The sequence below is a fragment of the Macrobrachium nipponense genome, chromosome 8 (assembly GCF_015104395.2).
Source record: "Macrobrachium nipponense isolate FS-2020 chromosome 8, ASM1510439v2, whole genome shotgun sequence".
Lineage (NCBI taxonomy): Eukaryota > Metazoa > Arthropoda > Malacostraca > Decapoda > Palaemonidae > Macrobrachium > Macrobrachium nipponense.
In genome coordinates this window covers 116,451,498-116,466,291 of record NC_087203.1, presented here as the reverse complement: position 1 = coordinate 116,466,291, position 14,794 = coordinate 116,451,498, and the positions used below count along the sequence as shown (strand labels likewise).

General features: G+C 38.0%; 1 protein-coding gene across 2 annotated transcripts; it reads left to right on the top strand.

The window, feature by feature from the left end:
* Window positions 1–5,984: 5,984 nt before the first annotated feature.
* On the top strand, window positions 5,985–13,376 carry LOC135222973 (apolipoprotein D-like). 2 transcript variants are annotated; one of them, XM_064261454.1, is made up of 5 exons: window positions 5,985–6,140; window positions 7,752–7,905; window positions 10,960–11,176; window positions 12,381–12,532; window positions 13,072–13,376. In XM_064261454.1, the coding sequence occupies exons 2-5, from the start codon at window positions 7,768–7,770 to the stop codon at window positions 13,324–13,326; spliced, it is 762 nt and encodes a 253-aa protein (XP_064117524.1). In that variant the 5' UTR covers window positions 5,985–6,140; window positions 7,752–7,767; the 3' UTR covers window positions 13,327–13,376. The 2 variants fall into 2 exon arrangements, with proteins under 2 accessions (XP_064117524.1, XP_064117523.1); XM_064261453.1 differs by lacking the exon at window positions 5,985–6,140 and adding an exon at window positions 6,574–6,614.
* The last annotated feature ends 1,418 nt before the right edge of the window (window positions 13,377–14,794 follow it).

The window sequence follows — 14,794 nt, the reverse complement described above, 5'->3', positions numbered from 1 at the left end:
TGTCAACCAAGTTCTCATTACATTTTGAGGATAATTTTGTCAACCAAGTTCTCATTGCATTTTGAGGATAATTTTGTCAACCAAGTTCTCATTACATTTTGAGGATAATTTTGTCAACCAAGTTCTCATTGCATTTTGAGGATAATTTTGTCAACCAAGTTCTCATTGCATTTTGAGGATAATTTTGTCAACCAAGTTCTCATTACATTTTGAGGATAATTTTGTCAACCAGTTCTCATTGCATTTTGAGGATAATTTTGTCACCAAGTTCTCATTACATTTTGAGGATAATTTTGTCAACCAAGTTCTCATTGCATTTTGAGGATAATTTTGTCAACCAAGTTCTCATTACATTTTGAGGATAATTTTGTCAACCAAGTTCTCATTGCATTTTGAGGATAATTTTGTCAACCAAGTTCTCATTGCATTTTGAGGATAATTTTGTCAATTAAGTTCTCATTACAGTTTGAGGACAATTTCGTCAACCAAGTTCTCATTACAGTTTGAGGTCACGAAAAATCCCCTTTAACTCTTGTCTTTGTGAACGGGTCTCAGATTTTTTTTTTTTTTTTTTTTTGTCTTTTTTTTTTGTCATGTCCTTAGGTTAGGTTATTTTATTACTCCCGAGGTAATTTGGGAGTGGGGAAATAAAGTGGGATTATTTTCAAGAAAGTTCTATGGTTAGTTTTTGAGTTACGGCGTCATGGAAAGGTTCCGTACTCGGGTACATCTCGGGGAAATGCTAATGGGTCACTTTATCAAACTGATGATTGACGAACGCATGAGAGGAATGAAAGGAAAGGATGCTCTCTTTAAAAAAAAATAATAATAATAATTGCACCTCACGAGTAAACAAAAGAACGACCGGAAGTTTCGTTTGTTTATTTGTTTGTCGAAAATGTCATTGTTAGCCTGGTGCTCTGATGTTTACAGAACGATTGATGTAGGTTTGCCAGGATTGTGATTCAACCTTTTACACAATTATTTCTGTACTGGCGATAGTTATTATTATTATCATTATCATTTTAATCTCAGTAATCCTATTAGACTTGGCGGTTTTTACAGTATGGGGTTCCGCATTGCATCCTGCCTCCTAGGAGTCCAGCACGTTCCTCATCATGTGCGCTGTTTCTAGGAGCACACTCTTCTGCATGAGTCCTGGCGCTACTTCAGCCTCTAGTTTTTCTAGATTCTTTTTCAGGGATCTTGGGATCGTGCCTAGTGTCCCTACGATTATGGGTATAATTTCCACTGACATATCCCATATCCTTCTTATTTCTATTTTCAGGTCTTGATACTTATCAATTTTTTGTCTTTCTATCTCATCTACTCTGGTGTCCCATGGTATTGCGACATCAATGAGTGACACTTTCTTCTTGATTTTGTCAAACACCTTCAAGTCTGGTCTATTTGTACGTATCACCCTATTTGTTCTGATGCCATAGTCCCAGAGGATCTTTGTCTGATCGTTTTCTATCACTCCTTCAGGTTGGTGCTCGTACCACTTATTACTGCAAGGTAGCTGGTGTTTCTTACACAGGCTACAGTGGAGGGCTTTTGCCACTGAATCATGCCTCTTTTTGTACTGGTTCTGTGCAAGTGCCGGGCATTCGCTTGCTATGTGGTTTATGGTTTCATTTTTCGTATTGCACTTCCTACATACGGGAGAGATGTTATTTTCGTCTATCGTTCTTTGAACATATCTGGTTCTTAGGGCCTGGTCTTGTGCCGCTGTTAGCATTACTTCTGTTTCCTTCTTGAGCTCTCCCCTCTGTAGCCATTGCCATGTTCCGTTGCTGGCCAGTTCTTTAGTCTGTCTCGTGTACCGTCCGTGCATTGGTTTGCTGTACTATTTATCTATTCTGTTTTTCATTCTCCTATCTCTGTATGTTTCTTGGTCTTCGTCTACTTTTATCAGTCCTTCCTTAACGTCTTGAAAAGGAAGCCCCTTACCAAATTAATAATTCTCAAAAATATTGCAAAAACCAAAGAGAATAAAAAAAAAACAATTACTGAATTAACTATAAAGCTTAGGCCAAAGGCCAAGCGCTGGGACCTACGAGGTCATTCACCGCTGAAACAGAAATTGACGGTAGAAATGTCATATAGGTGTAGCAGGAGAAAAACCTCAAAGGAGTTGCACTATGAATCAACTGTCAGGAGAGAGAGTAAAGTATGATGGAAGAAAGAGAATATGAATGGAGGTACAGTAAAAGAAATGAAAGAGGTTGCAGCTAGGGGCCGAAGGGACGGTGCAAAGAGCCCTAAAGTAATACCTACAGTGTAGCTCACGAGGTGCACTGACGGCACTACCGCCCTACGGTATAAGAAATATTTGATGTCAAAGGGAAGACGAATGAACAGAAAATAAAAGAAATATCAGTAATAACGTAATTTATGAAAAATATTACACATAAGATCAAATTCCTTGTAATTCGTGTAACAATGAATTAGAGAGAAGATGAAATCAAGTAGCTAAAAAAAAAAAAGAAAAAAAAAAAAAAAAAAAAAAAAACGTGCTTGAGGCCGGTTGCAACGCGTTTACCTGCGCTCAGAGATGCATATAATTAGGGTAAGGTGACCTCAGAGAAAAGGTGCGTTCATTTTCGCGAGCTGAGTCAGCGAGGTGAGTCAACTTCGCTGAGTCACATCACAAAGACTTCTACGGATTGCTAAGTAGCAAGCAAGCACGAGCCTCACGGAGAATCGGGAGACGATTTCCATTTTCATTCATTTTTTCATCAATGCATAGTCAGGCTCGCTCTCTCTCTCTCTCTCTCTCTCTCTCTCTCTCTGTCACACACACACACACACATATATGCATATATATATATATATATATATATATATATATAATATATATTTATAAACATATATATATATATATTATATATATATATATATATATATATATATATATATATATCTATATATATATATATATATAAAATTCCCTAAAAGCTACAGCTTGAAGACAATACTATTACGAAACTCATGACTGTAAATGAAATCGATATAGGAATCTTTTATTAAAAAAAGTTCCTTTTTTTAATAAAGTTCCAGAACAATTACCCAAGCATATGCATAATCTTGTATTTGACAGGGGAGTAAAATCAAGAATGAGTACCAGAATAAGCGATGAGAAACCCTGCCCTGAACGCGTAAAGGGTTACTTAAGGAATTTTGTCGTGCAAGTGTATAATTGTAGGTAACTCAAGCGAAAAAGCATGTAATTATATAACCACATTCACGCCATTAATTATATAACTAGACTTAGGATTCTTGGGGTGTGGAGGTGTCTACTTATTATCTTTAAGCAAAGTGGATCAGTTATAAGTAAATGCTAAGATAAGAATAAAAACGTTAATTTAATATGTATGCGATAAGTTACCGACGCGTTTAAGACATGTTCTACTATATAGTGTAGAATCACACTCTGATGACATATAACTATACAAGAAATTAGTTTCTTTTTTTTTACTTTGATCAACGAAATATCAGCAAATCGTATTAGAATAGAATATACAAGGTGGCCATAAAGTCCCAGTACCATTACAAGTATTTATTGCTTGTAATGGTACTGGAACTTTATGGACACCCTGTAGAATTTAGGCCAAAGGCCAAGTGCTGGGACCTATGAGGTCATTCAGCGCTGGAAGGGGTACTGACAGTAAGGGGGTTTGAAAGGTGTGGCGGGAGGAAAACCTCGCAGTTGCTGGGAGAGGTTGGAATATAAACGGAGGTACAATAAAAGAAATGCAAGCGGTTGCAGCTAAGGGCCGAAAGGATGCTGCAAGCTGCAGCAAAGACCCTTAAGTGACGCCTACAGCGTGCCACGTGAGGTGCGCTGACGCAATTCGTAATAATCAACAGTAAAAGCCGTGTCAAATGCACCTTACGTAATCGTAATAATTAGCAGTAAAAGCCGAGTTAAATGGAAAAAGGTGACTTAAAAACGAAAATGAAAAGGTTACAGTCATACAGGTCAGTCTAAGAGCATTTCCTGATCACCCAAATTAATATGGAACCTTGCAAAGGAATTCTTGAGCTTGTTGCTATTCCACGCTGCAATTGCAACTAGCGATGACTAGCTGAGACAATAATGCCTAGCATTTCACGATGAGTCATCACCAGTTCAGCTCGAGAGATTCGGATGAGCGTTCATCAACAAGGTTCTAGGGATTATGACTTCTAGTCTCGACCTTGGAGGCGGTTTCTGCGTTTATTTTGTGTATAGGGAGGAGGGGAGGTACATAGGTGGGTGGGTGGTGGAGGGGCAAGTAGGTCCCCTTGCGGAACGCGAGAGCATTATCTTTTTACTTTATCTTGACGGGATAAACAGCCCATTACCTCCAAGTTTAAGATCCGCATTACGGCCCCCTCACCCTCACCCGTTCCCCCAACCCCCCGGGTGGTTTTGGTCGAATCTTCAAGGGTAATGCGGTCATCGAAAAAAAAGGCTACTGGAGAGATTACATAAGAAAAAAATACAATTAAGACTAATCAGCGTTGCAGATGACGGTCTGGATCAAAATGGTACCAGGCTGAAGGCCTCTCTCTCTCTCTCTCTCTCTCTCTCTCTCTCTCTCTCTCTCTCTCTTCCTTCCATTCTGAAGTCACGTCTAGCTTAGTTGAATTCCTCATTTACTGGAGTTTCCATTCTCTCTCTCTCTCTCTCTCTCTCTCTCTCTCTCTCAAAGTTGGAGGATGAGAATGACGAAGAATATAACTTACCATTACTTAAACTAAAAAATTACAAAAATAGCAAAATAATGTAATAAAATATATCTAAATAAGATATGTGCGCAAAAAAAAAATCCACCGAGTTCCCGAATTTCTATGACTTATCACTAAAAATAACGCGCAGAAACTCCACGAACAGGCCACGGGAATAAATAGAACCAGGAAGCAGAAAGCATGGAGAAAATACAGTAATGCAAAAAAAAAAAAAAAAAAAAAAAAAAAAAAAAAAAAATCATACGACAAAAAATGACATATGAGTACAGGATGAGTGTTTGAATATAGCATCTCTTTGTGACGAATAAAATGTACGTAAAGAGAAAGTATGAGACACTGTGAATAATTTTGTTTATGGAAAGGCGAATGGAGGTAACAGATAAATAAATAATTATGTAAGCAAATAATAAAAAAATAAGTTTGAATAGCAACTCTATGACAAAGAACATATGCAAGGAAATATAAGGAGAAAATGGGAATAATTTCTAGCCTATAGTATGACGATTAGAAGCAATAAATAAATAGAATATGTAAATTTAGAAATAAATAAAAAAGAAAGAAAGACACAGATAACGAATTCATTAGAAAATGGGAATAATTTATAACCAACAGAATGACGATTAGAAGCAATAAATAAATTAAATAAATAAATTTCAAAATAAATACAAAAGGAAAGAAAGAGGTAGATTATCTATTCATGAGAAAATGGGAATAATTTTTAACCTACAGAATGACGATTAGAAGCAATGAATAAAATAAATAAATCAGTAAATATATAAAAAAGGAAAGAAAGACACAGATTATAAATTCATGAGAAAATGGGAATAATTTTTAACCTATAGAATGACGATATAGCATTAAATGAATAAAACAAATAAACTTGAAAATAAAAAAGAAAGTTACAGATTATAGATTCAGAAACACTCCTTCTCCTTATCACCCGGATGTCGAGGCCAGTGCTCCGCTCTGAGTCATGCCTCTGCCCTCCCAAGGAAACAACCTGAAACACTTCGAAAACAAGTCGAGGAACGGAAAAGAAAAGCGAGGGGGAAGGTGGGGGGTTGGGGTAGGCATGTAGGTAGGGGCTGGAACTATATAATCACAACAGCTATCTTCCAGCGAACACCACCGCCACCCACCTACCAGACCGCCACACCCCTTCCCTCAACCCCAGAACCAACCAATACGTCCCCCATACCACGACGACCCAACGGGATGACGTTTATTCAGAATTCCGCGAATCCCGGGGGCGTCTCATCCATCCGCAGATCCGCCGGCGGCGTCATCAGCCGAGCTCGAAGCGAGAGAGAGAGAGAGAGAGAGAGAGAGAGAGACGCATAAATTTGGGAGCTCCTGTCACAACCGGCATCAGTTCCTCCTCCGTCGTTTCAGAGTCAAGTAAGGTAAGAGGACCGAGTAGTTCTTGTTCTTCTTCTTCCTCTGCTGCTGTGCTTTCCCGAGTGAAGACTTCTCTTCGGTGTTATGTGAATACGCTGTGATCTGGAATTGTGACTTTTTATTTTTGTGAGTGAGGCGGTCTCTTCAAAACCAAGGAAAAGTTGTAATTTGGATGGCAAAAGTGTAGGATTGCAACGCGGATGAAGAGTGAAATCACACGTGTGAAAAAACAAATTCGACGAAATGGCACTGGAAAAGCCAACATTCGCTATGACTACTACATGAACATGGAATAGAATATAGAATTCAGGCCAAATTCCAAACCCTGGGACCTATGAAGTCATTCAGCGCTGAAACGGAAAATGACAGTAAAAAAAAGTTTAGAAGGTGTAACAGGAGGAAAACCTCGCAACTGCACTAAAAATCAACTGTTAGGAGAGGGTGGATTGCATGATGGAAGAAAGAGAATATGAACGGAGGTACAGCAAAAGGAATGAAAGGGGTTGCAGCTAGGGTCCGAAGGGACGCTGCATAGAACCTTAAGGAATGCCTACAGTATTATTAATATGGCTCTGGGTCTCCGGTAGTCACGGAAGAATTTAGACCCTGATTTGGCTATCAGATGATTTTTCATTCGCTAGGAGCTATACTAATCTATACTAATAATTATGTGGAAAACTCTGTTAGCAAAAAGGAAATGGTTAACAAAGTGTTCTCATCAGTCATGACAACAAAGGATTTATTGATAAACGTTATTCTGAAAACGATTAGCAATCTGACACAATATTTAAATGATGAGGATGTATAAACTCGAGAGGGTTCCAAAGGGAAATCAGCCTTCATAGTCGAACAAACTAATTCAGTACCTTATATGTTTATTATTATTATTATTATTATTATTATTATTATTATTATTATTATTATTATTATTATTATTATTATTATTATTATTGCTGCATCAGCTGCATTAATTTTATAGAGGTTCTTCTCTAATTTTCTAATTGTGGTTTTCCCATAGTTGCTTAAACTGCTGAGCAACGCACCGAAGGTTGGCGTTTCGAAAATCAGGAAATAATAAATGTCAGTTTTATTACAATGCCTGGGGCTTTAGTTAAAATTTAAAATTCAATTTGAATTTCAGCTATTCACGTGGAATAGGGCCGACGTTTCGTCTGGGGTTACAGGCATTCTACAGAATAGCTGAAATTCAAACTGAATTTTAAATTTTAACTAAAGCCCCAGGCGTTGTAATAAAACTGACATTTATTGTTTCCTGATTTTCGACATGGCAACCTTCGGTGCGGTGCTCACCAGTTTAAGCAACTATGAGAAAATCACAATTAGAAAAACAGAATAGAACCTCTATATAATTAATGCAGCTGATGCAGCAATATTTTTAATAAAACATGTTTAAAAGAGGGTTTACTTCCAGCATATATTATTGTTAATATTATTCAGAAGATGAACACTATTCATACGGAACAAGCCTCCTAAAACAGATGCTACAAAAACTGAACCCCAAATTATAATGCCATTCTCATGTTCATCATAAATGAATAAGTTTTCACCCCAAATTCTAGATGCATTTACTAAAAAAAACTAATTTCTTTTGACAGATACTTTAGCAGAACGATGCAGCCGACGAGAATGAGGATCACAGCAGCTGTGGTGCTGTTCATGACAGCTGTTTTACAGCAGGCAGACTCTCACAAAATGGGACTCGGACAATGTAAGAAGCCAGATGCTCTACAGGACTTCAAACCTGACCAGGTAAATTGACGACTGGGGAGAGAGAGAGTGACTGTGCATATGAGTTATGCACAGTCACTGATATATTTAGATTTTGTTGAAATTATACGACAGAAAAAAGTGACTCTCCATGAGCTATGTCATTGAACTCGAAATTCCTGTCTTATCCTAATTCCCAAAAAGAGCTTAAAATGAGGTAACAGTCCCCTAGGATTCTGCACTTCAGTGCCTATCATTTTAAAGGTCTGGGTACAGTGGTTCCTGAGAAATCTGACCTTGCGAATTGCCTTTCAAGAGCAGTGACGTTCCCAGAATATTCACCCATTAACAAGTCCATTTTTTAGACATTAAGGAAGGAAGGAATATAAGATTTAGGCTTAAGGCCAAGCGCTGGGATCTACGATGAGGTCATTCAGCTCTGAAATGGAAATCGAGAGTAGGTAGGTTTGACAGGTGTAACAGGATGAAAACCTCAAAGCAGTTGCACCATGAAATAACTGTTAGGAGAGGGTGGATAGGATGGTCGAAGAGAGAGACTATAAATGGAGGTAACAATGATACGCACAACCTTGTAAACTCGTACAGTAGTAGTAGTTAGTAGTAGTAGTAGTAGTAGTAGTAGTAGTAGTAGTAGTCGGGATTCGTCTTTGAAACGGCTCCCTTGTGTTAATTTTTTTAGTGCAAGCGAGCGAGCAAATAGAATAGAGGCCATCACCAAGGCATGTCACCCACTTTTAGCAAATTGGGGAGACTGGGGACGTCATCATGCCTGTCTCGACCACAGCCTGTGACGTAATATACATAAACAGTACTTTCATTTCCCCTCTAACGTCACAATGGACGGATATATGAATTTCCCGTTACGTTAAAAGAAGCTTTGATATTACATCAGTCACCTTTTTTGCACTCGTAACAGCGGACGCGGTCAGTAGTTCTACATATTTTCAAAGCAGGACCAGAACTGTATGGAATAGAATATATGATTTAGGCCAACAGCCAAGCACTGGGACCTATGAGGTCATTCAGCGCTGAAAGGGAAATTGACGGTAAGGAGGGTTGAAAGGTGTAACAGGAGGAAAACCTGTTGGAGAAGGTGGAAAGTCAGATGGAAGAAAGATAATATGAACGGAAGTGCAGTAAAGAGAATGAAAGAGGTTGCAGCTAAGGCCTGAGGAAGACCCTTAATTAATATCTACTGTCCAACACTTGAGGTGTACTGACGGCACTAACATCTCCGGAACGGAGAGAAAGCACATGGATGTTCTTGCTCTATGGAAATGTCCAAATCACAACTGCGTACATTTTAGTTCATTAGCATAACTATACTCTGTTTTTTTCCATCTGTCCATCTGTCTGTGGTGTTTTCGCATGGTAACACTGCATCCCGGGCTTTACATAGCTACGCTATGTTAAGTTTTAGGTAAATAAAAGGATATCTGGCTGTACATTGCAACCGAAAAGTGTTTTAATAATTTACTGTATGCGAATTACACGGTTAATATTCGAAATAGGGTATTATCTAAAGCCCGAAACGCAGTGTTACCATGCGCAAACACCACAGGCGGATGGACAGATGGGAAAAAACAGAGTATAGTAAGAATGTCCACGAATTCGATTCATACGGAACAATAAGACCTTCAACTTACTTAGAACGTTTGTTCATTTTATTATTCTTTATTTTTACTATTTTTTTTATTATTTATAATATTTTAATTTTATTATTATTGCTTTATTATTTGGCGAAAAAAAGTCAATAAATATTCTCGTTATCTTTCCAAAATTGTTTCTGCGGTCTTGCCAATCATCATCATCCGTACATAAAAGAAGGTCTTTCATAAGAAAGACAACGGTTCTTCCAGGAATTCTAAGCGTCCTTGGACTTAAGAAAGACTGCGTCCCACAGTATCCCACATGATTCTGTTTTCTCAATGACACGGGCGTGATTTATTAAAAAAAAAAAAGAAAAAAAGGATTTTCCAACCATTATAGCTGTTTAACATTTATATTCTCCACTTCTCACTGATGGCGCATCAGCTAGTCATCAAAGTGATCGGTGAATACGTAAAAGATGATAAAAATCACAAAAGGAATCACCTTCATCCACAAATGGATGTTTGGGAACTCTAATATATGCTGTATGTACAGTGCAAAACTATTAGCTCATCAATACATCTGACATTTGCATGTACAGTACACAATGTTATATCATCAATATATCTGAGACATGTAACTTTGTGAAGTCAAATATATACAGTATGCGAATGTATGTACAGTGCGGACTGTCATCTCATCAATATATCAGACACACGTACGTTTTTGTAATCACATGCATACGATATAATCCACTGTCATCTCATCAGTAATCACAAGCATACGATATAATCCACTGTAATCCATCTCATCAGTAATCACAAGCATACGATATAATCCACTGTCATCTCATCAAGTAATCAACACGCTACAATGTATCCCTGTCAATCTAGGCCAGTGATCACACGCATGCATGTAATCCCACTTTCCCCCTCGCAGTAATCACAAGCATAACGATATAATCCGAACTGTAATCCTCATCAGTAATCAACAAGCATAACGATAATAATCCGCACTGTCATCCATCATCAGTAATCACACGCTCAAGGTAACCACTTTTGTCCATCTAGGCAGTGATCACACGCATGCGATGTAATCCACTTTCATCTCATCAGTAATCCCAAGCATACTATATAATCCATGTCCATCTCAGTAATGTAAGCACACGCATACAAGGTAATCCACTGTCATCTAGGCAGTGATCACACGCATGCGATGTAATCCACTTTCATCTCATCAGTAATCACAAGCATACGATATAATCCACTGTAATCTCAATCAGTAACACGAAGCATACCCGATATAATCCCTGTCATCCTCATCAAAGGTAATCACAGACACGCCTTACAATGTAATCCCTGTCATCTAATGCAGTTGGATCCAAGCATGCGATGTAATCCACTTTCATCTCATCACTAATCACACGCATACGATATAATCCACTGTCATCTCGTTCAGCATTACGTAACAGCTTCTTGTCAACAGTTCACAGGCCTCTGGTACGTGATCGAGATCTTCAGCACGACCAGCAAATGCATGACGATGACCTTCAACAGGACGGGCACAGGGTTCAAAGTGACGGAGGCCAGGGAGTTTGTCGTCGGTCGGATGGTCAACATCGACCACACCTTCAGCAACACGGGAACCTTCACCATCGACGACCCCAGCAACCCTGCCGTCATGAAGGCTAATTGGCCCTCAAGTAAGTGTCACTGTGAAGATGGTCTTCCACTCTACTACGTTGAGATTTAGGCTTCGTTCGAGCTGCATCAAGCATGTCGCAAACAAGTTGACAACTTGTCATGTACACATAACAAACATGTTGGATACAAGTTGAAGACTTTGTTGTACACACATCCCAAACATGTTGGATACAAGTCACAGTCTATGTTGTACACACATCACAAATAGGTTGACTACAAGTCATGGACTTTGTTGTACACACATCACAAATAGGTTGGATACAAGTAGAGGACTTCGTCACCTACACATCCCAAACATGTTGGATACAAGTCAAGGACTTTGTTGTACACACATCACAAATAGGTTGACTACAAGTAAAAAATATTGTTGTACACACATCACGAATAGGTTGGATACAAGTAGAGAACTTCATCACCTACACATCCCAAATGTGTTGGATACAAGTCAAGGACTTTGTCGCACACACATCACAAATAAGTTGAATATACAAGTCAAGGACTTTGTTGCACACACATCACAAACATGTTGGATACAAGTCAAAGGACTTTGTTGTACACACATCTAAAACAGGTTGGATATAAATAGAGGACTTCATCACCTACACATCCCATACATGTTGGATACAAGTCCAAGACTTTGTTGTACACACACATCACAAATAGGTTGAATGCAAGTCAAGGACTTCATCATATACACATCACAAATAGGTTGAATACAAGTCAAGAACTTCGTCATATACACATCGCAAACAGGTTGGATACAAATAGAGGACTTCATCATATACACTTCACAAACAGGTTGGATACAAGTCAAGGACTTCATCATACACACATCACAAACAGGTTGGATACAAGTCAAGGACTTCATCATACACACATCACAAATAGGTTGGATACAAGTCAAGAACTTCATCACACATACATCACATACAGGTTGAATACAAATCGAGGACTATGTCGCACACACACATATCACAAATAAGTTGAATACAAGCTGAATACAAGTCAACGACTTGTTGATAGTCCTAACCGATGCTTCATTTGTCAAAGATTTGTTCTCCACTTACGTCGCAAACTTATTTTCAACCTGTTTATGACACGCATGCAAGAACTTGCTGACTTGCGTTGACGACAAATTTTGAGGGTACACTTATTATTTAATATATATTTTTCTAAGGATTTTCCTTCACTTCCTTTCCTCAGATTTCCTCAGCTCCGCTGACGTCAGGATCGTGGACACCGATTACAGTTCGTTCGCCGTGCTCTTCGAGTGTCAGTTCCTGTACGTCATCAACAGACACTCCGCCGTCATCCTCAGTAGGGAGCCCAAACTCAGCAATACGACAGTTGATCGAGTAAGAGGAATTTTTTTTCATTTTTCTCTGGAGAAATAGTTCGTTGGTTTATGACATTAACGTTAATTAGTTTCTCGTAAGAATATCAATCAGGTTTGCAAACAGGGTTCGCCAAAAGAAGTTTATATAATCTGATATGAGGTCGTAAAGTACTAGTCTTACATGGTTGGCTGTTTTACGTGTCAAAAAAAATCATTAAGAAATCGACTAAATAGGGCCATGAATTTAAAATTAAAAGCAATTTAAAAAACGATTCAATTTAAATACCAGGTTGTCTTCAACATGATACCTACTTTTCATTCATTCAACAAAACAAAAACCACTCATTAATCTAACCAAAAAATAGGACCATGAATTTAAAATCAAAAGCAATTTAATAATTTAATTTAAATACCAGGTTGTCTTCAACATGATACCTACTTTTCATTCATTCAACGAAAAAAAAAAACATTTATTAACCTGACCCGAATGCAAAGCGCAAAAACGCTACTATTGATGCTTCTACTAAAAGACCTTCTTTACTTTCCTTCCCCCCAAAGATCAAAAACGATCTGACCGCGTTCGGAATCGACGTATCTGACTTCGACATCATCGACCACCGAAACTGCAACAAGCCCGGAGAAGCTGACTTCAACTGGGCCATCGACGAGGACACTTTCAAATTCACGGACCCGAAGGAGGATAAGATCCCCACACCGTCGCAGCAGCCTTCATCCCCACCCGCGTCCGAATTCCCTGACCCAACGGAGATAGAAACCGTCGAAGCCGATGCCACGGAAAACGAACTGTTTTAGTGTTGTCGTAGAAGGGAGGAGAAAAATACATCTTTCTTTTAAAGACATAACGGACAAGTTTTTCTTTGTTTTTGTTTTGTTAGTGGATTCACAGGTACCTGTATTTCATTTACCAACGAATTTCATCAGAAAATATAATGCAAAAACTTTTAACAATCGTTTCAAAAGATGGTTATAGATATAGACATTCTATATAATATATATATATATTTACACACACACACACACACACACACACACACACACACACACATATATATATATATATATATATATATATATATATATATATTTAGCTAAGTCCTCAGGATAAATAAAAGGAGTACCTCGAAAATGTTTAGCAATAACACGAAAGCGCTTGGTACTTCTTTTATTTTTCCTGTGGTCAGCTATATTGTCACACGACAATTAGTGACATATAATCGCATATATATATATATATATATATATATATATATATATATATATATATATATATTAATATATATATATATATACCTTTTACACCACAAGGCTTTATTAACGAGAACTGTCCCCCAAAATTCTAGTTAACGGAACTAAAATGGACAAACGAAAGTTGTATGAGCGGAAATGCTTGTGTGTTATCGGCACAGAAAACGTCTATTACTTGTGCGTATATATTGTAATGTTGATAACTGTGAGTCACTGTTCTTCAATAACAGTTAATGTTTCACGATGGCTTCAGCAATTCAGGAAATCTTTTTATTTCAATCAAAAGTTTTCGAAACTTCTACGTAAATAATCAATAATAATAAAAATAATAATAATAATAATAATAATAATAATAATAATAAATAATAATAATAATAAGAAGAAGAAGAAGAAGAAGAGAAGAAGAAAGAAGAACTACAGAAGATGGATGCCGGGTACCAACTCAAGAAAAGAGGCAACAGAATTAACCATCTGATGTTCATGGACGACATCAAGTTGTATGGTAAGAGCATCAAGGAAATAGATACCCTAATCCAGTCTGTAAGGATTGTATCTGGGGACATCAGGATGGAGTTTGGAATAGAAAAATGTGCCTTAGTCAACATACAAAGAGGGCAAAGTAACAAGAACTGAAGGGATAAGCTACCAGGTGGGAGCAACATCAAACACATAGCTGAGACAGGATACAAATACCTGGGAATAATGGAAGGAGGGGATATAAAACACCAAGAGATGAAGGACACGATCAGGAAAGAATATATGCAGAGACTCAAGGCGATACTCAAGTCAAAACTCAATGGCGGAAATATGATAAAAGCCATAAATACATGGGCAGAACTCTGCAGCATAGATCAGAAAACCAGGAAACATATGACAATACACAAAGCACTACACCCAAGAGCAAATACGGACAGACTATACATAACACAAAAGGAAGGAGGGAGAGGACTACTAAGTATAGAGGACTGCGTTCAACATCGAGACAGAGCACTGGGGAAATATCTGAAAACCAGTG